Source organism: Rhipicephalus sanguineus, unplaced genomic scaffold (genome assembly GCF_013339695.2).
Source record: "Rhipicephalus sanguineus isolate Rsan-2018 unplaced genomic scaffold, BIME_Rsan_1.4 Seq1239, whole genome shotgun sequence".
In the NCBI taxonomy this organism is placed as follows: domain Eukaryota; kingdom Metazoa; phylum Arthropoda; class Arachnida; order Ixodida; family Ixodidae; genus Rhipicephalus; species Rhipicephalus sanguineus.
In genome coordinates, this window is record NW_023614546.1 from 14,925 (window position 1) to 40,001 (window position 25,077).

General features: G+C 42.7%; 1 protein-coding gene across 1 annotated transcript; it reads right to left on the reverse strand.

Moving 5' to 3' along the window:
* LOC119376506 (diacylglycerol kinase eta-like) lies at nt 1-24,684 on the reverse strand. Its single transcript, XM_037646311.2, has 6 exons — nt 24,535-24,684; nt 22,082-22,196; nt 17,391-17,486; nt 11,283-11,384; nt 4,725-5,171; nt 1-381 (listed from the first exon to the last, which is right to left on the reverse strand). The coding sequence occupies exons 1-6, from the start codon at nt 24,675-24,677 to the stop codon at nt 310-312; spliced, it is 975 nt and encodes a 324-aa protein (XP_037502239.1). The 5' UTR covers nt 24,678-24,684; the 3' UTR covers nt 1-309.
* Nucleotides 24,685-25,077: the final 393 nt, after the last annotated feature.

The window sequence follows — 25,077 nt, forward strand, 5'->3', positions numbered from 1 at the left end:
TCAGCGGCTGTGGCAGAAGAGTTAACATGTGGCAGTAGAGCCCAGTGTAAATCAAAACTGGAGCAGTCCAAGCACGCTAATTCAAGGTTGTCAGACTACAGTTACCTAAAATGGCCCTGCGTCATGACTAGCACAATGTATGATGGAATGTCATGTTGCGTTCAACTATTTAGCACATACAGCATGAGCTCGATTGTCATCAGGCCATGACATCTCATCCTTGGTGGTGGTCCCAATGTTTTCGCAGCTGGTATTTGGTAAGCACGATTCTTCCCAAGCTTCCTTTGTGACTGATGCCTTGGCTCAATGCTAGAGCTTTTTAAGGTCTGCCACTGCCTGAAGTATTCGCTTGATGTGGCCAACCTTGGTGATCCCAAGCTCCTGCACGGTTATGATTCATGAGATGCTTTTGGAAAGGAGCCTGCTAACAGTAACAGGAAAGAATGAATAGATCAAACTGGATGGAAACAAGAAAGGACATGCATGATTTTCGGGACAGGTATTGATGTGTGAGAAAATGCTGCACAGTGCTACAGGTGCGTACTATCTAATTGTGAATATGATTGTAGAAGAATGCATGTAAACACTGTAAGAACTTAATGTAAACAAAAAATGACGGAGATCAAACACACATGCTGGTATCCATGTGAAGCAAAGTTTTATTCAAGCTGTGTGAATTAAATCCTAAGAGAATTTGTTGCTGGGCTAGTTGGTTCATAATGCTAAACTTAAGAGTGCAAATTCTGTATGGGACAGAGAAGAACACACACACAGGACAAGCGCTAACTCGCAACTATCTTTATTGTGAAAAAACATGGCTGATCCCTCCGTCATAGGAATCGGTATAACACAAAAGTGAAATGTGTCTTCACGGAAGTAGTGCTCATTGTGTAGTGATATATGAGAGCTTGTACAATGTCTATTTGTGTTTGGCAGCTATAGCACCGTTTGACGTGGATGCACCCATGTTGACAGCATGTCTCCATCGCGATGACTAACGCCCATGATCATGATTAAACCGTTGTGGTAGCTGACGGTGTGAACATATATTTGCACACAGCAAATCGTGAATCCCGCGTAAAGATGATATCAACAAGCTCATAATCAACACTGGTACTCGGTATGAACTTCTTCAAAGCGTCATCAATTAAGGAGAGAAACGGCATGGTGTGCACTTTCTAGTAATGGGTAGCCAACGCCTGTGCTCATGCATACATAACGCACACTGTGCTTAAGCAACACGGGAGGTAGAGGTTCGTAGCCTGAGCCGCAAACGCGTGCGCCCCGCTGGCCTCTGTCTCACAGGCGCTGCTCTCGCTCCACCAAGGCACGACATTTGGCCGTCGAAATCGTGTCCTTTCTGCAACGCATATTGCAGCAGTTTTGTTAGTCGGTGCTCTCGCAATTGAAGCAGTCGGCGGCGGAGAAATCCCGTTGGTGCACGTGGAAGCTGCACTACTCCGATGAGCCGACGCACGCTAACATGAAGCCAAAGGCAGAGAACGTAACTGCGTCAAGGGTGCCTCGGCGACGCCAGCGCGGCCAGTCTACCTCTCTGGTATCGAGACGCTTTAATCATGACCTCAGATATCGCGTGCAATCTCGGAGTAAGCGCTAGTAAGTGTCGATCGTGAAGCATTACTTCTTTTCACATCTCACAGACGGCGGCACCACCCCGCTCCGCCCGCCGCGAAAGAGAATGTGTGAAAGATATAAGGCGCGTTCGCGCCGTGTCTAGCATCTCCCGAGTTAGCTTAGTCGGTAGGGCGTTGGGCGCTTGCCGTCACGGCCGCAACGTCGTGGGTTCGATTCCCAGCGGGGTATCTTTTTCTTGGTTTTTTTCTTTCTCACCCGTTGGCGTCCATTTTATCAACGTCATATCCGTGACAGATGTACTTGGTGGACCCCGACATAAAACACTTTCGTGTTAAGAACTTTCCTACATATATACACCATACAGCCGGCATGCGCAAGCGCACTACCCATCATAACCACAAAAAAAAAGTAAAATAAATTAATACGTTGCCACAATGCAGATTAGATCATCAAATCTAAAAATTCTTTTTCTTTGTTGCGCAGCACCACAAAAGTATCACTGGCACAATAACTTCATTTCTTTCCGATATGATACGCTTCAGTAAGCTCTCTGGCCACCGAATTTCCACTCTCTCTTAAAATTCGAATACCGGTGAGTTTCGGCTCACAGGCACAGGACCTACAGTGCATAGGTAAATGAAATGATGCATTATTGAAAACAGAGTGATCGTGTTTCCATGCTTGATCACTGACACATCAACCAGTTTTTCCGACATAGACCTTTCCACAAGTGAGCGGAATCTCGTACACGACGCATGTGACATAAGGCCTGGCATGCTTCTTTCTGCATGCTGGTTTCCTCGGTGGTCTGGAGATGCCTGGGCACAAACCAGCCAGTTTATGTGGCGTCGAGAAAACAATAGGCTCATTTGACCTTTTGGCCAGATTTTTCAAGTTGTGTGACACTTTGTGCACATAGGGGACCACTTGAGGCCCTTTGGTTCCACAAACGCACTCAGCCTTTTTCTTGCCCTCCATTTTCTGAAGGAGGGTCTCAGACACAGCAGTCAAAATCGAGCAGGGAAACCCAGCAGCCTGCAGACGTTCAATCTTGCCGTTAGGGCTTGCCTGAACAAAGTGAACGCAAGACTTCACCAGCACCGATTCAAGGCACTGGGATGCAATCACTCGTTTTACAATCTTGCTATGTGCAGAATCAAATGATGAAAGCAACTTACGAGCATGCGGAGAGTATTTCCAGCATATGTGTTGCCCCCTAAAAAGCATACGAACGTCTAAAGACTGCAAGGTGTCAGCGTAAGGAAGTTCATGGGTAAAAGCTAGGCCTTTTCCATGTTGTCTAAACGAGTCTAAAATTCCTTCCATCACAGTAGTGTTCATTTGACAGGGGTTACTGTTTAAAATAATGAAAAAGTCCTCTGCATAACTAAAAACTCGTAGGACCTTCTCGGTGTCCAAAAGGTTATTCAACTCGCAGTCAATAGAACCTAAAAAAGTATTGCAAAGAATCGAGCACGGGAACATGAGAGCTCTGTTTTCAATAATGCATCATTTCATTTACCTATGTGCTGTAGGTCCTGTGCATGTCAGCCAAAACTTACCAGTATACGAATTTTGGGAAAGAGTGGGAATTCGGTGGTCAGAGAACTTATAGAAGCATATCATAACGGAAAGAAATGAAATGATTGTGTCAGTAATACTTCTGTGGTGCTGCGCAACAAAGAAAATGAATCTTTAGATTTCATGATCTAATCAGCATTGTGGCAATGTATTTATTTATTTTTCTGGTGGTTATGATGGGCAGCGCGATTGTGCATGACAGCTGTAATGATGTATAGTAAATGTAGGAAAGCTTTTTTCACAATAAAGATAGTTGCGAGTTAGCACGTGTCCTCTGTGTGTGTGTTATTCTATGTCCCATACCAAATTTGCACTTTGAAGTCTAAAATTAAATCCTATCTCACTGACAGCACCATGCAAGCCTACTTTCTTCCTCTGCAATGTGCAACCTCGCACAATTAAGAGGCTAGTTTGCTATCGAGATACCTATGTGTCAACATCCTATATTAAGTTTTTATGCAGGAATTATTTTTACTGCTGACAACAGAGGAGGGCTTGTTGGTGCGCCTTCATCAGCATTCAAAGGTTATATTTCATTTGCTGACACTCTCAATTGGCAACCGCATCATCAGTGTGCATGTGCATGCACAAACACATGCACAAACACACGCACAAACACACAACCTTGTTCAATGTTTATGAAAAAAGGCGTGGGAAGGAATGTACTATCCAAGAGAACGTGCAATCCAAATTCACTAAAACATTGTGCAGTTCCACTTGATAACAATATTGCAAATTTTGGCACTGGGAAACTGCACAAAATAGGCACGTACAAATGAGGCTCTACTGCGTGTGTGTTTACACACACCCATTTCAGATACTGACTGACCCAGCAGCAGCTGCCATATCTAATCTGGGAGGGCAGGAAAATAGGAGCCACTTTATGTACCATAATATTTTAATGCATTAATCAATAAGACGTAGCTTACAGAATTGTATTTGCATTTGGTTCAGGGTTACTACAGAGTTGTAAACTTCATGCTCCAAAATTTAAAGAAACATATACATTTTGTAACTGTTTAAGGCCCTCAATCAAAATTCTGCTTGAAACAGTCAGTTGTATTTGGATTTCATTCTTAAATGAAACGAAAACGTCATTTACATTGAGTCTAATCATATATTTCACATGTACAAAACAAGTTGGCCATGAACTCTTATGGGAGATTGCAGCCTGTGAGTAACATTTGCAAGGTCCCTGAAGTAGTGTCAACTTGTGAAAATTTGACTGATGAGGCTGCACAACTTTTGAATTTCATAGTAGCAGGCTCAAGGAGAGCCTGGGAGTCATGGTTTCATGACCTCAAGTTGACAAGCAGAATGCTACAACTTATGAGCAACTGTCACAGGCGGCAATACTTTATGCAATGTAACAAGAAATTTCTAATTATAGTATGCATGTTTACCAAGTTGAACGTGTTAAATCAATGAGCATACTATATTGTATCATGATGCATCTGCAAATACAGACCAAAGCATTAATAAGTGCAGAAGAAGTAGCATAAACGTTCCTTGTGAGGAGTCAAATGAGGAGTGGTGAGAGCACATACCTTGAGGTCACGTCTCTCCAGGCTGAGCAGCTCGGGGCCACGAATGTCGTGCCGCACAAAGTGCTCCTGGTACTCTCGCATTTGGATCTCTGCCAGCCAGCTGGCCACTTGTTCTGCTGACCAGGAGGACACTCCTAGGCTAAGGGCAGCCAACATTTCTGGAGATCCGCGCTGCAACAACTTTGCCGGTGACTTTGCTGGCCACTTGGAAAGTGGGGGAGGAGCAGATTCCGGTGTGCCGCAGTGGGCCCCACTCGAGCATGGAGCTAGGCCGATGGGACCTACTGAGCCATCATCAGTCGTTCCGCCTCCACTACTGATCGAGAGAGATGGCTCTCTCCTGGCAGGTGGCTGAGTCACCGATGTCGAGGATGACGAGGACGAAGCAGTTGTCTTGGAACGCTTCAGTTTCAGCTTGAACAGACTCCGAGGCCGCTTATGCTCTTGCTGATGTGTGAGGAATGACAGCAAGTAGCAGGATGCCATGTTAATTCCCATGTGCAACTTCTATTGCACTCCACTAGCCTCTCTCCCATTGCTCACAGCAAAGTGAGGACTGCCTTTTAGATAAATTTGGCACATGCCTTAATTGTTCAGGTGAACATCGTACTCTAGATACCTGTTCAATATCAATATAGGATAATAAATGATCAGATGTGATGGGAGTAAATAAGAAAATTTTACACGAGTGGTGTGTAACACATGCTGGGCAAAATTACGATATTTTCATGTGGGATGCGACTAGGCCACGGTGGAATGCAAGGCACTACATTGCGACCTAAACAAAACTGTGGCTCAGCTCTTCCCACGAGTGCTTCAGAGGAGATAAAAACAGGCACCAACAAAGTGTGCACAAGCGCTGTGGGTAGTGAAGGTGCATAATGCAGGCAGCAAGAGTGCAGCTGACAGGCAACACATGCCATGCAAAGAGAACACAATATTAACTGAAATCCTCACCAAGATGAGTGGGAAGCATGGTGGAAGACTGACTTCAGGCCATAAAAATGAGACTGCCAAAGGTACATTCAGTTATACAGCAGAAAGTTGAGCTAAAACTTTCATAACAATGTTACACATATTGTTAAATGCAATTCATAGTTAATCTACAGCAACAGCCTGAGTGCAATGCTGCAAATTTTAAGTTTGTCAAATAAGAGCAAGTAGTTCTAACTTCCATTCAAAGCTTTCACACACTGCTGAAGGCTACGTTGTCATGGTGTCAAAGTTGAGCAAGAGAGCAGACTTGACGTGTTTCTAAGATAAATGCTGACAACCAATATAATCACAGGCAAGATTCCAGATTCACAATATAGGGCTACTGCTGCCGAGTTAAATCAGTAATGAGCAAAATCAAGTGTTCAAACTGCAGAAGTGCATGAAAAAAAATTCTCACACATGTGGCGTGGTGCGCACTGGCAAGCTATGTATGCTCAAGTGTTGTACACACTTTCCATAGGTCTCAGAAAATGGCACGTGCTGCATTTACATCTGTTCTATTTACCTGTAACATGTCAACTGAGTCTTAAATAGAGATGCTCACTCCATATGCTGCCCTCAGTGCATAGCAGAAACTGAAAATGTCACAGCCATTCAAATAAGCATACCTTCTTTTAAAAGAATCCACAAGGGATGAAACATTGATTCACTCTTATAGGTAATATTTTGATCCTTTGTATCCTTAGTCTGGGATTTCCTATAAAGTCCCATACTTGAAAGGTTGTGTGACCCAACACAACGTATGAATAGACATAGTGTTTTCTATATTCTCGACAAGCAAGACTGTGCACACATTTGACCCCTATAAGCCTTTTTTTTTCTTTCAGTTGATAATATTCAAGTTATCAGACAGCAATATTAACATGAGACTGTTCTTCATTAAAAGGAAGAAAGCAAGCTGACCAGTTAGGAAGCATCCAAATGAAAGCAAGCTTGTATAAGGAAAATATTTTTTGCTGGCTCACTTCAGGAGCGTAAATGCTAATTAGTACATAAAAGAAAAAAGTAAGAAACAAGCATTTGTAGTGGTGCACCCCAGCCATACACAACTTCATAAGATGCCCCAAAGACGTAGGTGCACAGCCAGTGCTGAACCGTGATCTCCATTTCCTTCATTGACTCGAAGTCCAAAGCAACATGCTGAAGCAGCATGGCGCTCCTCTTTCCGATAGCAAATGACAACAGGTAGTGTGCTTCAGCACCTAATCTCTTTCACTATTAATATTCTTCACCTTATTACATGACTGTCATGTGGTGAAGGCTATTGAAACAGATTTATAATAGTATTTTGGAGCACAAATAAAATCCTTGCAGTACTAGCCATCCATATTTTGATACGTACACCATGCTCATTTTCCTCCATGACTCGTGTGGTTCTTGAAACTGAATTTTTTGTTTGACTGTTTGACAGCCAAAACATTGGCATTTAGACGGCATAATATTTTTGTTACAGTTAGGAGAAGCATACTTACAGGGGCACACCATGGTGCAACATTCATCACATTAAATGTCGAGGTAAATGGAAGTTTGATACAAGCATAATACAGTGCTATACATTTGCATGAATTTCCAAGGGCATTTTACAACTTTTAGATATAGAGAATAGTTCTGTGTATCCACACTCTATATATCCAGGATTGACCACATAGAACTCAATTCTAACAAATTTAATTGCTTCAAGCCTTTGTAGGCAAATCTTTTATTGACTAGGCAAATATTTATTGATTGATTAATTAGTTTTAATATCTAAATGCCATGTGGGGAGCTATGAGAACTATGTAATAGAGCACTAAATGAACCAATTAATCAATCAATAAATCTGCTGGCTTTTGCAGAGTCACATGAAGTGCATTTATTTGTTTTTTTGGGTAGGAGTGAATGGGAGCGAATATAATGTGCACTAAATGTGAACGCCATTAACACCAACCAGCTTGCGTCAACATCACAGCACACTGCATATAAAGGCAAACTGCTGTGGAAGGATGCCTCAAGATAACTGCATGACCTGCATCACACAATTCTGTTCAATGACTGATGGAAACAATGACTGTCGAAATCAACCGGCTTCAATGGCCCTAGTATTCAATGACAACATGCATGTTACAGGAATGTATATATACAGATGTACGAGCCTGGTCAGGAAATGAAAGCAATGCCACACATGCCTTAGACATCGCATTATTAGATCAAGTTCACTTGTGCTTAGCTCACAGACATGGATAGTATAGAGTGCGTCCTGATGGTGATTTGAGCCAGAAGTTCCTGCTTTTGGTTATGCAGTGCTCGCAGGGTCATGCCATTGAGGCAGAAGCTGGGATAAAAAAACTGCAGTGGATGTTAGGATGCCCTGGGGCCTCAGTGCATTGATGACAGGCTGTCTTGGAGCAGACAGCCTGCTGTGGGCTGCCAATCGAAAGCAACACGATGATGGTGGATCAGATATCGAAAGCTGCAATGCAAGAGGGAGGCAGGGCAATATGCAACTGCAAGACAAACCTGGCACGATTATTCCTTTTTTATTAATACCTCCACAACTGCAAAGGGCCTGTCTCATCTTACAAACACAAGTGGCCTGGCTAATCAAGGGAAAGCATTAGCTAACAATGGTCACCAGTGGTAGAGGCCGCTCCTTTTGGTAATGCCACTTCTCTGCAAAAATTCAAGCTGCATCACCGTACTCATTAGCAGTAAAGCAGAGAACTATACTCTTTTGTGGCAGCTATAAAAGGGCTACAGAAACCATACAGACACTTGCCAAGGTCGGGTAAGACCTCATTTAAGAGGGAAGACTGCTCACTGGAGCCAAAAATTTGCCCAAATATTTTGTTGCATTCCTTTGCTCCAGGTTTGCTCCAGAATTTCTGATGGTGTCAGTTTTGGAGTGGTGACAGTTGTGGTTCTACATATAGCACTTTAGCACAAAAACTTTATTTTTTCTTTCTTTTCAGAAAGCTAGACAGAGTGCAGTAGGCATATGAATAAATATTACTGCAGAAATTTGCAAAAAGTAATGAACTGTTCTTGGTGTTACCATGGGTTCTTACTCAATGACATGTTATAACTTTGGCTCAAAAATCCTTTGGATCATCCAGCATAATTTTTTCACGTCAACGCTTATTACAATTAGTATTTATGGTTTAGCAAATTAATAGCTCACCTTGTGCAAGTTTGCAAGAAATTGATATTTTTTTTTAGTTTCTGGGAAGTTAGTTACTCTGCAGAAAACTGAATGTCTAAATAAGTTTCATTGAAATCTATGCAGAAATAAGCATCAGCGCTGTGTCTGTGAGTCTTTCTGGGTGTTCTGTCTTTTTTGCACTGTTTAGATCTTTCTTGAGTGTGAACCAACTTGCCCAAGCATACGTTTTAGCTAAGAAATAAACAATAAATTTAAAGTGCAAGGTCCTCCCTTCAGTGATTAACTTGGCTTTTTTTGTTTTTAACCGACATGCTTCAATACATTTTTTTTTGCTGCATGACAACAGGAGCTTTTAATAAGAATATATTTACGTATAAGCATATCAGGGCAAACCTTGTCTTTCTGTGAGCTAACATTTGCTCTCAAGGACAAACACGGTTTGGTTTTGTAAGAATGTGCCATCGTAAAGGCTTCACATCTCATCCCACCAAACCATTTTTTTTTAATATTGTTTTCCCACTATTATACCACGAGTGTAGTTTACTCTTTACTGCGGTACAGAATGCCTTGTGGAAGGGGAAAAAAAGAAAAAAGCTCTTTTTATGAAAAGCAGTGTCCTAAAAATTGGCAAAATTCATGCCATGCAGGTCTCAAAGCCGAAAAAAAAAGAGAGAGAGAGAGAGATATGCTTTGCTTCAAAAAAGCAGGCAGCCTAAACAAGGGAGAAGTAATCGGCAAAGCAGCCCTCACATTGGCACATGCAATTAGCCTTGAGGATGGACAAAAACAAGGCGCAAAGAGCAGCCACACTTTCAGAAAGGAAAGCACAAGGTCAAGCACAAAGTAATGCATGAGCCGTGACAGTCTCGTAAGACTCAAGTATAATACGTTAGCCCCACAGGACCACATCCATGAGGTTGAGATGCGCTTGAAATGGTTTCAGTTAAGGCATACACATAGTCACATACATGTACAACTCATAGGAGTAGCTATCCTGCAAACTCTTCCATGTTTTCTAGGACTGCAACAGAACAAGAGCAATGCATGCTGTATCAGCAATGAACTCAGCAGGTGGTTTGTATGCAACTCGTATCCTAAGCTGCATTCCAGCCACATTTCAGATTTATGTACTATTCACTGGTGTTTGATTTCATCTTTATGCAAGTTAATCGACGGTTGGCTCACGCATGCGCTACCACTATTCTCGATATGCCATGCTTCAATCATCAGGCACGTTTCTTCATTTCTATGACGGTACAACACTGCGCATTCATCGAATTTTGGCGTGCACTTGCAATGTCGACAATGTAAAGATAGATTAGAAGGTGAGCCTCCTAAACAGGGTGAGTGAGCCTCCTAAACAGGGTGATAGCTTTAAAAAATGAGTGATAGCTTTAACACACAGGTTACACGTCTTTTAGATGTAGGGTATCCTCGTGATGCAGTGGCTAGGGTCGCTGAACGTTTAAAGAAGTCTATTGTGTTAAGTCCGAGCATGGTTGCAGAAAACGATAGGAAGAAACGTGTCGTAGGTATACCGTACATTCATTGCGTATCTCACAGGCTAAAGAAAGTAGGAAGTAGATACGGCGTTAATGTTGTTTTCACGGCTGCCAATAAGCTAGGTAAGATTTGTCCCGCTGTGCAGAGGAAGAATGAGCTAGTAAAAGACAAGAAGCGGACCGATATTTGTTTCGTAAAACACACCAACAAATTCACTGATTGCCGTACGAGTGTGGTGTATAAGGTCCCTTTCAGCTGCGGTCGCTTCTACGTAGGACAAATGGGCCGATGATTAACCAGAGATTGTTGGAACATAAGAGATCGCTAACAGGAGGCTCACCTTCTAATCTATCTTTACATTGTCGAGATTGCAAGTGCACGCCAAAATTCGATGAATGCGCAGTGTTGTACCGTCATAGAAATGAAGAAACGCGCCTGATGATTGAAGCATGGCATATCGAGAATAGTGGTAGCGCATGCGTGAGCCAACCGTCGATTAACTTGCATAAAGATGAAATCAAATGCCTTAACAGTTATCTTCCACGTAGACCGCCACGCGTGCTGGATTGATAGATTCACTGGTGGTTTCCAACTTGTAATGCCACTTTTACTAAATAAAAGCTTTGGGTACCTTATTCTAAAACTGCCTAATATGATTTCACAGCAAAAATACCACAACAATGCGAGCAAGCAAAGCATTCGGGTTTTGACAATTTGAACTTGGTAGTATGCCAGACAACTTATTGTGGGAAAACATTAACAATGCTCGATGCATGCACTTTATGTGTATCATTATATACACTAATATAAGGCGTATGCACTTGTACTTTTAAAGCAGCAGTCCTAAACAGGGAAGAGAGTGCTGAACACACCCTTATAAGACAGAGTCACATCATAATAGACCAAAATATGAGCCTCACCTCATCGTCTCCTGCGCCTTGTAAGTCAAAGCACTTGCGGAGCTCGTCTTCGACAGTAGTAGTAGTAGAAATCAACTTTTCCTCCAACTGCGGGGGCAGCTTCTGCCCAAGGGATAAAAGAGAGGCAAGTTGACTAAATGTTTCAGTTGTATTGGTTTCAGCACCAGTGTTCAACGTCGAGCCACTGTGTAAATCACAGAAAATGCGATACAGTCAATGTCCAATTTTTCGGACTCCCTAGGGACCGTGAAATTGTCCGAAAAAAACGAATTCATGTTTTTTTATATGCTTAAGCGGTCAAATCGTCATAGCCATGTCCAAAATAGCTTTAATGCCTCCAAGTACACTTATCAGGCATCTTGGTGCATGCCCAGGCATGCACCAAGATGCCCAGGCATGCACCAAGATGAATACATTCGGTGCCTGCTGCGAACCCCGCTTACTAGGCACCAATTGCACCAATTTGCAAATTTGCGTTGCACTGCCAATACCAGCAAAACACAGAAAAAATTACGGTTCTCTCGCACGAAGCGTTTGGAAACGATGACGCGGAACACAAAGGATGTGGCGGAAGAGCGGGCAACTCGTCCAACTTTCCCCGATGTGTGTGTGCATGTAAACGATGCGCTACTGTACGAAAAGATCCGCCGTCACGCAGCATTTGCTGCCACGTGAAGCTGATCGTTCCTAGTTGTGTGCAGCACATCGGCTACCAAGCTGATGCCGTCACTGCCGGGGCGCTTGCTGTACCGTATGCACGCGTTTGCCGTTTGTTTTGCTTACTCGTTTCCTGACGGCACACGAGCGCAGCGATGGTGAGCTGCTTTCGTTCGTGAAGGCAACGCGCCTGTGCTGTGCATTGAGCAGTCTCGCACAAAGAGGCAGCATGAACGGCGGTGCGCCGTGTTTGGGTTTTATTGCCTATTAAAAGCGTGTAGTACGTTCACAACCGTGCCTCGAGCAGTTAGCTGAAGATACTTATCATAAAGGGTTGTCGGCGATTAAGTCATACTGAAACGTTTGTTCCCAGCCGCCACCACGCTGCCGCGCATTTCCGATGCTTCCGTAAAGACATCGCTGCACTGCGCCATGATAGCGGCCCCTTTGAATTTCCAGTCTGACTTTCGGACATTGCTACGGTTGCAAACGTATCGACTCACGAAAGCGCTGGTTCGAACCTAGGAGATGATAGATGCGGCAGAAGTGGGAGCTTCAATTATTGCCGTTTCGGACCTGCAATTCGGGGAGAAAGTCCGAAAGATCAGACGCCGCAGAGTTTCAGCGTCCGAAATTTCAGATGTTCTTATAGTGACGTCTATGGGGTTTGTGACGGTGCCGCGAAAGTATCCGAATTTTCAAGCATGTCCGAAAAATCGGCAGCTGACTGTATTGGCTTGCTATCTTCATGGCAAGCCAATACTATTTTCTGTGGCGGCCAGTGGCGGATCCAGAGGTGGGGCGGTAGGGGCGATCGCCCCCCCCCCCCCCCCAAAGCATGTGTCAGCCCTCCCCCCCGCCTGCCTGCAGTGCCTGTCTCCCCTCATCCCTACCCCCCCCCCCCCCCCCCCCCGGTACGATGAAGGAACCGCCCCCCCCAAAGTTGGCACCTGGATCCGCCCCTGGTGGCGGCAAACATCTCAAGATGACTCATCATCACCATCATGTATTGACCCTTCAGGACCCTTAACTGACATTACACCAGGAGGGTTAACACTGTTGAAATTACATATAAAGGAGCGAATGTTAACAAAGAACCAACTACGTAACAACAAGTACAGAGCACGCAAGGGAAAACCAGATTTCAGCATCTATGTTCACCAAAAAGAAAAGGGGTAGAACACAACGATGAGAGGGAGCAAATAATTAAAAAGAAAAGGTAACAGAAAAGGAGAAGCCTTGTAGTAAGATATTGACAATGAACTGGACACTGAAACACAAGTCAGAGTCAAGATACATTAATTATGGCAGTAAATATAGAAACTGAATAATGAACTTTTTAACCAGAGGAGAGAAGAGGTCAGGTCAAATCAGGCTGGGTATGCATGGATGCAGTGTGGGCTTTATTCCTGTGTGTGGCATGTTATAGTGCTTGTATTGATCAACATTATGATATAATAAGCTCACCTGCCATCTTTGTTGCCCTTCCTTAACCTAGTGAGGAAATATTCTCACCTGCCTGTCTATGGCACAAAGAAATTAGTTCATTTCATAGAATTATCAGTCCCAAAAACGTTATTAATGGTGAGGAGAATAGTGCTGTGAGTAATTTTACACTGACGATAGACAAGGTGTCATATTTTGTAACGGTTATGCTTAACAGCCTTTTGCCCCTCGTTAGTGACATGCACAGTGCCATCCCTGTCCCTGAGATCACCTATTTCATTTATCGACACCGTGGTTAGACATCATATAATGGCCATTTACTTCATGAAGTAGAATAAGCGTTTTAGTTTTACCAGCTTTAATACTAATGAGGTGTTCACCTTAGATGTGGTCGACCCTATACATCTAGGCCTTGACAAGGATGTGCACCAATCCAAGAATTTCATTACGCGCAGAATGCGATAAGAACTGTGGTAGCCAGAGTGCACAAAACTTAGAAAACACGGGTGCTTTGACCATCATCCGAAAATAAATATTAACAAAACAAAGAGTGCTGTAGCAAGAATGTAAGGTTTGTTCTTATTGACACATGTACTTTTACTCTTCAGCGAGACCGAGTTTCCCTGGCTAAAACTCTTACATGCATTAAGGGACCCAGAAATGGTTTTTGAAATTTTGTCAGTGTTTAGGCAACATCATCATCAAATCATTCGTAACATAAATTAAGCGGTGCACCATGTATCAAATATATACCCTCCTTCTCGCCACTACTTTGCCTCCTCAACTCGCGAAACATTTAGGCGTTGCTGGCAACCACTGCGCACTCGGCGAGTTTAGCTCCATCGAGTGTGCTTCGCAGCGCACGCCTTTGGGCAACAGAGTGGTTGAGATCTACTCTGCCAGGTGCCACCACACTACCAGCCGTTCTTATTTTGTTCTCGTGTATGGTGGCAATCTGCAAAGGCATGCAAACAAACAAAAAGTATTTGAGAACGATCACTGATTAGCGTAAACTCCGGCAATGTGATTGTGCCTTCAGGGGTGAAATTGCAGCTGCAGATGCGTGGATCCTGACGTTGATTGTATAGCGAGAGCTTGATGCTCACAGCAGCGACAAGCTCAGGCGACTCCGCCAGCCAGATGCCTTACAAGCCTCAAATGATGTCGCAGCTTTACAAGTCACCAATCACTAGATTTGCCCCACACAACTCAGCTAGGGATATTGATGGTGTCCGAGTAAAGAAACCTCGAGATAAACACTGCTGCACAGCTCGCGTCAACACGGAGCACATTGTAACACAGGCCGATGACGCATGCTGCCCACCGGAGGTTTAGGGACATAGACTGGACATATCCAATCAGATCGGTCACTGGTGCCACATAACAAGGAAGAATGCTACGTAGAAAGGGTGCGAGAAGTTGAAGACTCATTCAGCTGAGCCGCTGCGATCTGTAGCGATTCACATATTTAAAGCCTTGCAATAAATTACACAGTTGACGCAGAGAGCTTAAATCGGTCTGCAAATGATTCTTAGGGCTTGCTTTACCGGCTCAATGCGTTTATACAAAATCGTCAAAACTGTTTCAGGGTCCCTTTATAGCTCAGTGCATGCCAAAGCTGAATGTATTGGAATCTTCTCAAGTGTTTTTGAATGTTCTGATAAGATTGTGCACACGATGCGAGCAGGTTAAGTTCATTCTGTAACTTACGCCAGCACCAGCGGTAGCGATGGAATATATGATGACCAGAGACCGCATTTTAGGCAAACACCTATTTTGTTCCTTGCATTCCTATCGCCCCACTTTGATATACGAGCACGAATTAGAGGTTAAGAAGGGCTTTTATAGTGTTTTTATACTGCCTATAAATGCCTATTTTTGGAGTTGGTGCCTAAATGCCTATAAGTGCTTGTAATGCCAATTTTCAAGATCGGCACATATATGAACATTATTTAACCTCAAATATCGCTTTTGTGTGCAGTTTGAGGCCATTGTTCATGTTACCGGGCAACAGTGACTGTTCAGAACTCTATGGGGTTAAACCTAGTCCTCTAGTTCAACCAGCTTCTGGAAAACAACAACTACCCACAGTTAAATGGGATGCGCCGGCCACCATACGCCGGCGCGTTGACATGGCGCGAGCAGTTGGCGAATGCAAAACCATGGAAAGCCATCAGGGGAAAGGAGAGGGAAGAGCAAAAGAAAGAAAAATGTGATGTGCACACCACCTTGGTTTTGTTTGTAATTTACTTCTTAAGGTGTTCACCGACAGGAGAGAAACTGACCCTACACAATTTGACTCGGCCAATTTGAGGCATCCCTCCCTTCTGGTCTTTTAGCGGTCTGGCTGTCCGCTCCTGTACTGCCCTTCTCCGCCATGCCGAAAAGAAAGAGACTCAGAAGTGTGTTGATTCGACTGTGGGTACTTGACTCACCATGCTACAGAATAAAAAGACAGACCATATTCTGCGAACCGTGTGAAAAAAAGGACATTTGCACGGCTATGTTCAATTGTTGGTGCCGTTGTGCCATCATAAACAATAATATTTTTTGCTTTCCTGTTGTAGATACAGGTTGCGCACATTTTTGTTTTGAAATTATTCGCATTTATGTAAAATTTATTGGGCCTACATTTATGATGTTGGAGGCCTAAAACATGTTTTGCATCCCCGTTTTTGGCACCTAAAATTCACATTTTAATGCCTAGAAATCGTAGAAATCACATTTAAATTGCAGGGCAGCTTATCGACAAACAACGACCGTGTTCGTTGCTATCACTGCACTGTGAGTGTTACTCGCTTTGCTTGAAACAGGTTCACCCAATAAAGAGTGAAACCTTTAGTTGATGCCCCTGGCTGCTAAATTCTTCAGCATCAAAAAACAACAAGATATTATTATTACAGCTTCCACATACCATCATAGCCTATGTGCTTAATTTCAGAAAATTACATAATCCCCATAGGTCCCTGTAGCCATCTTTATTGAGAACTGACCTAATACTCGATTACATGGCTACAGAAAAGCTCTTTGTGTCCTTAGTTATGCCAGATCCAGCTGTATAGTATTAATAAGTTAAATCTTTTGATTACCGTGCTACACCAATTTGCCCTGAGAGCTCATTCGTTTACTTTTAATGTGATCAGGTTTCACTAACAAAAAGTGTTACCACTTGTCGCAGGCCGCGCCGCAATGTTTAGAAACTTCACGATTGTTTCAGACTGTTTTGTCAAGATTACGTGCAGGCCATGAGTAAGTGAGTTCATTCTAGATTTAACGCGAGCACCGGTGATAATGCTGGAAGATTCGATAAGGCATGTATACACATTTTACAGATGAGCAGATTAGTCGAAGCCCAACATCCGTGCTCGCCGTTATCTTGGTAAAGTGAGTGTCACTTGTACTCTGAGTCTTTCCTTTACCGGGCTTAAGTTCGCTCGATAAGGCATTTCATCCTTACCGATTGCGTCCTGCTTTTCTTCAGTGTTACAACATGGCATTATTAAAAATTGTAATGGTGATGTACAAGGGTCAGTCAAGCCCGTAGCAAAGAACTCGAGGCATCATTAATGACGAGTGGCTAAACGCAACAAACAAGGGTCCAGTGGCTTGTTTGAGGCATTCTGGAAGAAACATTTACCTTATTGATAACAGGGCATGCATTTCATTTCAGAAAACAATGGTAGGTGAATCAACCTAGTACATGATCTTTCCCATCTATCTGTTCTGTTCCTATGACAGTACTTCCAGTAGAGTGCCAGCCATACTACATAGCACTGATGGCACAAAAACATTAATCAGAGCTTGAACAGTGCCTCTACATTAGTGCAGTACTATAGATCAGTCAAACAAGCTACAGGCACAAATAATTAAACAGCTGTCAAAATAGAACAGCTGACATACCCACACACAACTCTGGTTGACGTGCAAGTGTGTAGCTGAAATTGTCAACAGCAATGCATTGTTGTGACACTTCATTTGAACATAAACAGCAAGGCTGCTTCTTACCGCCTCTTCGAGCTTCTCAGAGGCAAAGATTCTTGTCTCTTGACACAGCTGCCGGACACTAGCCACCAGGTCACATATCAGTTGCCGTGTCTGCATCTACAACAAACAACAAAAAAGCTTTATTCCGGTGTACAGCGAACACTGCAGACCGAGGAAATTGGGCTAAAGGTGTTTCAATACCCCCAACTTTCCTTCGGTAGTTCAGGCACGTGTCGCAGCATAAAAATTTCAAAAGTGTTATTCACTGATTATACAGTATTATACAATGTTATACAATGTCTCAGTTACACAGTGCTATGAAGTAACTACATTGAATAAAAATGTAATAATAACAAATACAAAACAATGTACACTTCATCAATCAAGCATACATAACAGTAGTTTAAAAGATCTGCAATTAATAGCTGTAAAGTCTTTATTACATATAAATGACCATAACAAGATTACCCAATTTAGAAGGCAAGACAAGATTATTGTGTTATTTTTAGAGCTGTGCGAATAGCAAAATTTTGGGTGCGAAGCGAATTCGAATATTGAAGTGTGAGTGCGAATTGAATCGAATATTTTTAGAATATTTCTCGAATATTTCTCGCATATTTTTCTAATACTTCGAAGCGAAATTGCAGAAAAAAAAAGTTGGAGAGGATTCCTAAGCATATTCTTATGAGATAGCAACATGAAAGTGTTTCTTTTCGCTAGGTTGAAGCACAATGTAGAGGCCGAATTGTATTTATGTACATGATTTGGTGCAACCAAAGTGTTGCCAACAACACTTCACATGTGGTAGGCAAAGATGCCATTTCCTCAGCCTCTCCTCCTCTTTCAACTTTTGTGGAAGCCCAACTGACGTGGCAGACAAGGGTGTGCTCCCTTCAAGTTCGGAGTTCCAAATCTGCCTCGTAGACATCGATATATAATAACATCTGAAATTTTGGATGCTAAAAAGCTTCGGCGTCCGATTTTTCGGACTTCCTGCCCAAATTTTAGGTCCAAAACAGCATTAATTGAGCCCACACCTCAGCCACACCTTTCATCTCCATGTTGGAACCAGCGTTTTCTTGAGTTAATACACTTTCGACCATAGCGGAGCTTGAAAGGCAGCTTTGCCGCAATGTGGGGGTGTAATGAGGCGAAGCATATTGAAGATCTCGGGACCACTTATAATCGGACGTTGACTGTGTCTTGGCTAAGTTCGACCGTAACAGAGCTTGAAAGACAGCTTTGCCGCAATGCGGGAGTGTTATGAGGTGAAACATATTGAAAATATAGGGACCACTTCGAATCGGACGTTCTCTCTTCGCTAAGTTCGGCCGTAACGGAACTTGAAAGGCAGCTTTGCCGCAATACAGGAGTGCAATGAGGTGAAGCATATTAAAAATCTGAAGGGGGCACTTTCAGTCGGACGTTGACTGTATTTGTTCTTGGGAAGTTCGAATAGTAAAAATTGCAGTGCGAATCGGATCGAATAGCAAACACTATTCGAAAAATATTCGAAATTTCAAATATTCGCACACCCCTAGTTATTTTACATTTTTCCCAATAGAAATCGTTTAAAATACTTGAAGGAAGGTTACAGTTTAAATGTTCCCTAATCAATTTGTGGATGAGCATTTAAAGTATGAGGTATGATAACCGAAAGCTTTTGAAGGCCATAATGTGTTTGTGTTGTATCAAGTCATAATGTTTATCTCAAACATCGTAAGATGTGTTAGCATTTAGATATTGTTGTTCAAAACTCTTTTGATCATTTCTGAGAAGTTTGTGTATATGAATTGATAATTTCTTAGAGGGACACTAAAGAGGAAAACGATTTTTCGCATATTAGTAAAGTACTCTTTTACGATGCCAAAGACACCATGCTTGCTGTGAGAAGACGCTTAGTAAGCGAGAAAACGTGCAAAAACAAAATGTGGGTGGCGACGACACCTTGAAGTTTCTGCACCATTCGCCGTGACGGCACATGTTTTGATGGTGCCTACTAAGGTCTACGTAGTTCCTAATCGGTAAAAATGAAGTACATTGTCCTCTGAGGGAGCCATAGACTTAACATCCCAAGTTTAGGTTAAATTTGTTGAGCCAATGGCGCCAAAATACGATAAATATAGTATACTTTGAAATCCATGACGTCAAGTGGGGAGATTTCGGCGCGAAGTTTAATAGTGAGACTTTGAACTTCGTTTTCTCCTCTATTATTAAACTTATGATGGCGAAATTAACGACATTAAGAGTTCTCAGAGCACAATTTATCGATCTAAACCGATTCATTGTTTCTCTTTAGTGTCCCTTTAAGATATATTTGTGGAGTGTTCAGCAGACTGTGTTTTAGAAATGCACCTTTCGTGCTTTCACGAATTGACAGACTTCCAATAGCACGTATTGAAAGCTTCATTAGTATTGCAGTATTGAAAGCTTCATTACATTAGTCCCTTTAGTTATTGCTCATATTAGTGTGCAATAATGGAAATGAGAATATACAAGTGAGTAGCACAATAGCAGCTTTATTCCAAAGGGTAATGCGTAACGAACTTTATTTATTATGACTATAGAATGAGCAACTGTGATGGATGAATAATTGATCTGATCTGACCACAACATTTTCTCATGAAATACAACTCCAAGAAACTTGATTTTTGATTCGTGTGCATTGTTGTTTCCATGATACTTCAAGCAAAACACATTGTGAATGTTTTTATTCTTTTATTCTTGCTTTTAATGCTTTTATTCGGAATGCTTTCAATCCAGCAAGTAGGCCATGTGCCTCACCTAAGCGTCATTCAATCTAGTCAGTACAAACAAATTATCCATACATAGACTCTCAATAATTCAAACTCGAAGGGACCCCAGGATTATGTTTAAATTACTGAAAGTTTGAATTATCAAAAGTTCTCATAGATATGACTCGGGGCTACATACCAACTTGTGTTGTAAGGAAACATGTACATATACAGTCCTGCCAACCCAGGGACCTAAAAATTCTGGAGATTCGTAAAGTAGGGGTGGGGGCGATGCAAGGACTGGCAGATGCATTTTTATTTATTGTTTCTAAGGGCCACAGCAATGTCACACACAGCTGTGAATGATTGCCAGTAAAGTTTCTAGACGCCAGCAATCATACTGATACACGTTATTATACGGCGCACGCACGCCTGTGTAAATAAGGGACAAAATGGCCATGTCTTGCAAACATCTCGTCAGCCCTTTTCTAATTTTAGTACTTTTTCTGCACGACAACAGCATCCTGCGGTGAAAGTAAGTGTTCCACACATGATAGGCCAAGGCCAGACCATCTCAGTTTTTTGCTATTGCTACAACAATTACATAGACACTCCCACCACATTTTTCCCATAGCCCTGCGCATAGTAGTATGTTCTATGTGTGAGTGAAAGTGCCTGACAGCTTGTCGAAGATTGTGGCTGAAGCAAGGAGGAAATGTATCGGCTGTGTCACCATTGTGCGAAAGGTGCATGGAGGGATCCTGGATTGGGAGAGGGGGGGGGGCTCTGCGTGGTTCCGGCAGAAACTGTGTACTTTGTGTATCAGCCACGGTTGTGCGCGTCGTATATTGACAGAGATTAGCAGACGGCTCATACCTTTGCGCGTGCTGCATCTCATCGTAAAGTTTGCGTTGAAGCAATAGACAGCACAAATGTTGCTTCGCTCATAGCAGCGGCCGTGTTTCTTTACACCTGTGCACCAGTGTTTTGTTGAGTTAAGCCAGGTCGGATGTAGGAGTTGGCTGCTAGCCCTACTTCGTATAATAGTCCAATTTATTGCTATTGTCCTCATTGCTTTGCATCGCGGCAAAACTGACTTCTTTTCTTTCTTCCTCACTCAACACGCAATTTTTTTATGCGCGCTTTTTTACGCATGTAAGCAGACAATTCGCTTTAGCTAGAAGTGACAAAGGCAGCAGATATTTTCAGGGATGGATGAGCAAGCAGTATGAACAGCCGAAATGATGCAGTGGAGCAGTTTGAATTGAGTGGCTTTAAACAACATTGAAAACACATAGTGGGCCAACCAAAAATTGTAAATTTGTTTGAATTAAGTGAAAGTTTGAGTCATCACAAGTCTATACTGTATCTGCATAGCTGGAAACAAGAGGTGCTGAATGATTACAACAATGCCGTGACAGACGCATAACTTTTGAATGCTGCTGCACTCACGGCTGTAACTAGGGCGGGGGGTTGAGGGGGTACTGACCCTTCCCCCCAAATTTTTCCATGCTTTAACTTTTCGGGTGATGCTAAAATATTTACACGCCTTCACAGCGACCACCAGTTGCCAAAGTTAGCCGTTCTAGACAACCCCCCCCCCCCCCCGAAAAATATTCCTAAGTATGGCCCTGGCTGCACTTCCCTCAATGTGTACATTCCTCAGTGACTGCTTTGAATACAATCTGCACACAATGTCATGGACTATGTTACTAGCCGTAGTGACATTGCGACAAGGCTACATAAATACACAACCTGATGATACATTCTTCATGTAAAACTAACTCAAATGTGTTACGTATGTTCAGCTAGCAAAGCAAGCCTGTTTCCTGAGCTCTAGGACTTAAGAGTACAAACAGGAGTTTAAAAACAATGAATTATCACCACACAAGGTGATACAATGTACAATTATAATTTTTATCATACAAGAGTACGAACTTTACCGACAAGTAAGAACAACGCAGAAGGCTTGCTCACATTCTCTAGCAAGTGACCTCCAGGAAAGACGTGGTCGATCGCAGAGGAAGTCTGAGAGGCGGCCAGGAACAGCTCGTGTTCCACCACAGCATTTGTAGCTGACGCAGTCTTGATTCTGAAAATTGGATTTGAAAAAGAATGGTGTCAGAGTCAAGAGGTCCTCAGCAAGAATAAGCATCCCTCAGAAAGATGCAAGATGCCTAAACAGCAGAGGGCTGCTACATAGAGAAATGGAAGCAGCAAGAACATAACAAGCAAGGCAATGTTGGATAGTACTTTAAAATTAAATATAATGTGATAAATTGTCACCAGAAGAAAAAAATACCTTCATCAACCAATCTTCTAATCTTTCCGTCTCAGTGCAAGTTCTCTGTGGCTAAGTGCCCAGCTCTGCTGCAGAAGGTTGCCCCCAATCACCTGTCCATAAAGGGCGGTGAAATTCCCCAGCCAAGGTAAAGCCGCACCAAGAAGGGCCGCTACACTCCCTTTTGACATGAAGAAAACACACCTCGAAAGTGGGGGCTGGAGGGCACTTCCACTATGCCAATATCGCAAGTAGCAACGTAAGTACACGTCACTGGTAGGTATCCTCTCAAGTTTAGGAGAACACTGGAATGCAAATAAAGGCCTGTGCCAGAGTTCTTCAATCGCACGAGTATATCGGCTCCATGCCAGACACCATCTTTTCACCTGAAGGCATCCTGAAAGTTACTGAAATTTACATCATCCTGTGGCATCGATGGCATCAATGCTAAAGTGCCCATAAACACCAAAGAAATCATGAGCGTTATTTTGTCTAATATTTTTCAGCAATCACTCTCATCCAGCATTGTTCCTCACGACAGAAACGTGGGTAAGACCGACCCAGTTCCAAATGCACGTTCTTGTAATTACCGACCTACATCACTAACCAGAATCTGTAAAAAAATAATGGAACATATAATTGATTTACAAATTGTTAATTTTCTTACCTCAGTTAAATTCTTTTATCCTAACCAACATGCATTCCAAAAAAGACTCTCATGCTATACTTAACTCGCACTATGCCTCTATGACTTAAGCACTAGTGTGGACCTTAACACACCAGTCGATGTCCTGCTTTGGGAAAGCTTTGAGAAAGCTTTTGATAATGTCCCTCACAAACACCTACTACTAAAGCTCTCTCAATTAAAATCTTAAGCCACTTGTCTTCAATTGGATACAGGACTTTCTCACAAACCGCATCCACAATTTGTAGCGAAGCTAATGATATGTCCTCATCCCTTTCTAACGTAATCTATCTAGGCCCTCTCCTCTTTTTAATTTATATCAGCGACTTACCCTCTCCTCTTTTTAATTTATATCAGCGACTTACCCAACAATACTTAATCTAACGTTTGCCTGTTTGCAGACAATTGTGTAATCGACCAGTTTATTAATAATGTTTCAGATACAAATACCTCCAGTCTCATCTAAACGGGGTAGAGACATCAAATTTGTGGCTTGTGTGTTCTTCGTTTCAAACGTTTCTTATTGCTCCAGGAAGCATGGTACGCACTCAAAGATTCATATATTCCTGGTAAAATATTTAATAGCTCACTATTTATGTGAATGACTTTCAGTTTTGGTTTCTGGGTGTCGCGGTGGACAGTGACAGCACGACAACGTGTGCCCACAAAGCTGTGACACACACAGTGCTGCACCATCTACTCGCACACACGTGTAAGCAACTGTCCAGATGCTTTCGACACTCACTAAAATTTTGTAAAAGAGAATTTTAGTGCGTATGGTATTCCGGTATAAGCAGAGGTGTTTGAGGAATACTGGGTTACCGCGCAATGGCACTGACATCTTCTGACGCTTTGGACAATCACAATTATAGGCATATTTCTTCGTTTTTGATGAGTGTCCTTGACAAAAATATGTTTAAAAAGGCAACACATTCAAAATTACGTCGCTGCCAAGAATTTGCACCAGCAGAGAAATAGCATACACTAGGCTTCTGCAATAACAATTAAATATTAATTAATCGATTAATAAATAAATTAATTAATGCATCAAAATCTGGACATGCTAGTGGCTGAAATTCTAGAGGTCTGCTGATTGTGAAGCCACCAGTTGCAGAAAAAGAAGTTAAAAGACATTTTTGTGTGTCCCACTTCAGAAGCCCACAAGTGATGCCACATTGATGAAGTGAGCAGTGTGTTTATGTTTTGCAGATGATACTGCAGCCTTAGAACTTTCCTGAAGATACTTCTTCTAATTCTTGCTTCCTGCAATGACAGTGAAGACTGCAGTGATTGTAAAGATTCGGTGTGTTTTTTTTTTTTGTCGTCGGTTCCAGATGGCACGTCAGTTTGCTATCCTCTGCAAATTTATCCATGAGCATGTCCAGATATTGCAACTAGTATGATGGAAGAACTCTGCGTCTGTGCAATGTTGCCAACTCGAGATAAGCCAGCAGAGGCACTCACGTTCGGACAAGGGTGGAGACGGCCTCACTGAACGTTGTGAGCTGCTGAGCCTCTTCCTCAGTCAAGGAGCCTCTGTGATGATAGTGGTGATGGCCGTGGCGTCCTGTTTGGAAGTGCCTCGGCCGCTCCTGCCACAGCTTCATGCTGGCATCACACTGTCAAAACGGGGATAACACTGGCACAGCAACTCCCTTCCTACATGATGAGTCACACACTGACACATCACGCTTTATCTGTGCATGTTTCAACTAATTCTGCCATGCTGTGCTACCTGTACCTGTAATATTAATGAGAACTAACAGACAGCAATGCCAAGGAAAGCATAGGAGATGTTATTTGTAGTAATTAGGATACATATGTGAAGAAAGTAAAGTGGACGAAAAGATAACTTGCCGCCGGCAGGGACCGAACCTGCAACCTTCAAATAACGCATTCGATGCTCTACCACTGAGCTACGGCGGCGGTCATCCTCCCGTCCACTTTATGGGGTATATATGTGCATTTAAATCTAGGAGTGTTAGTCAGCGCCACTAGTAGCCATGA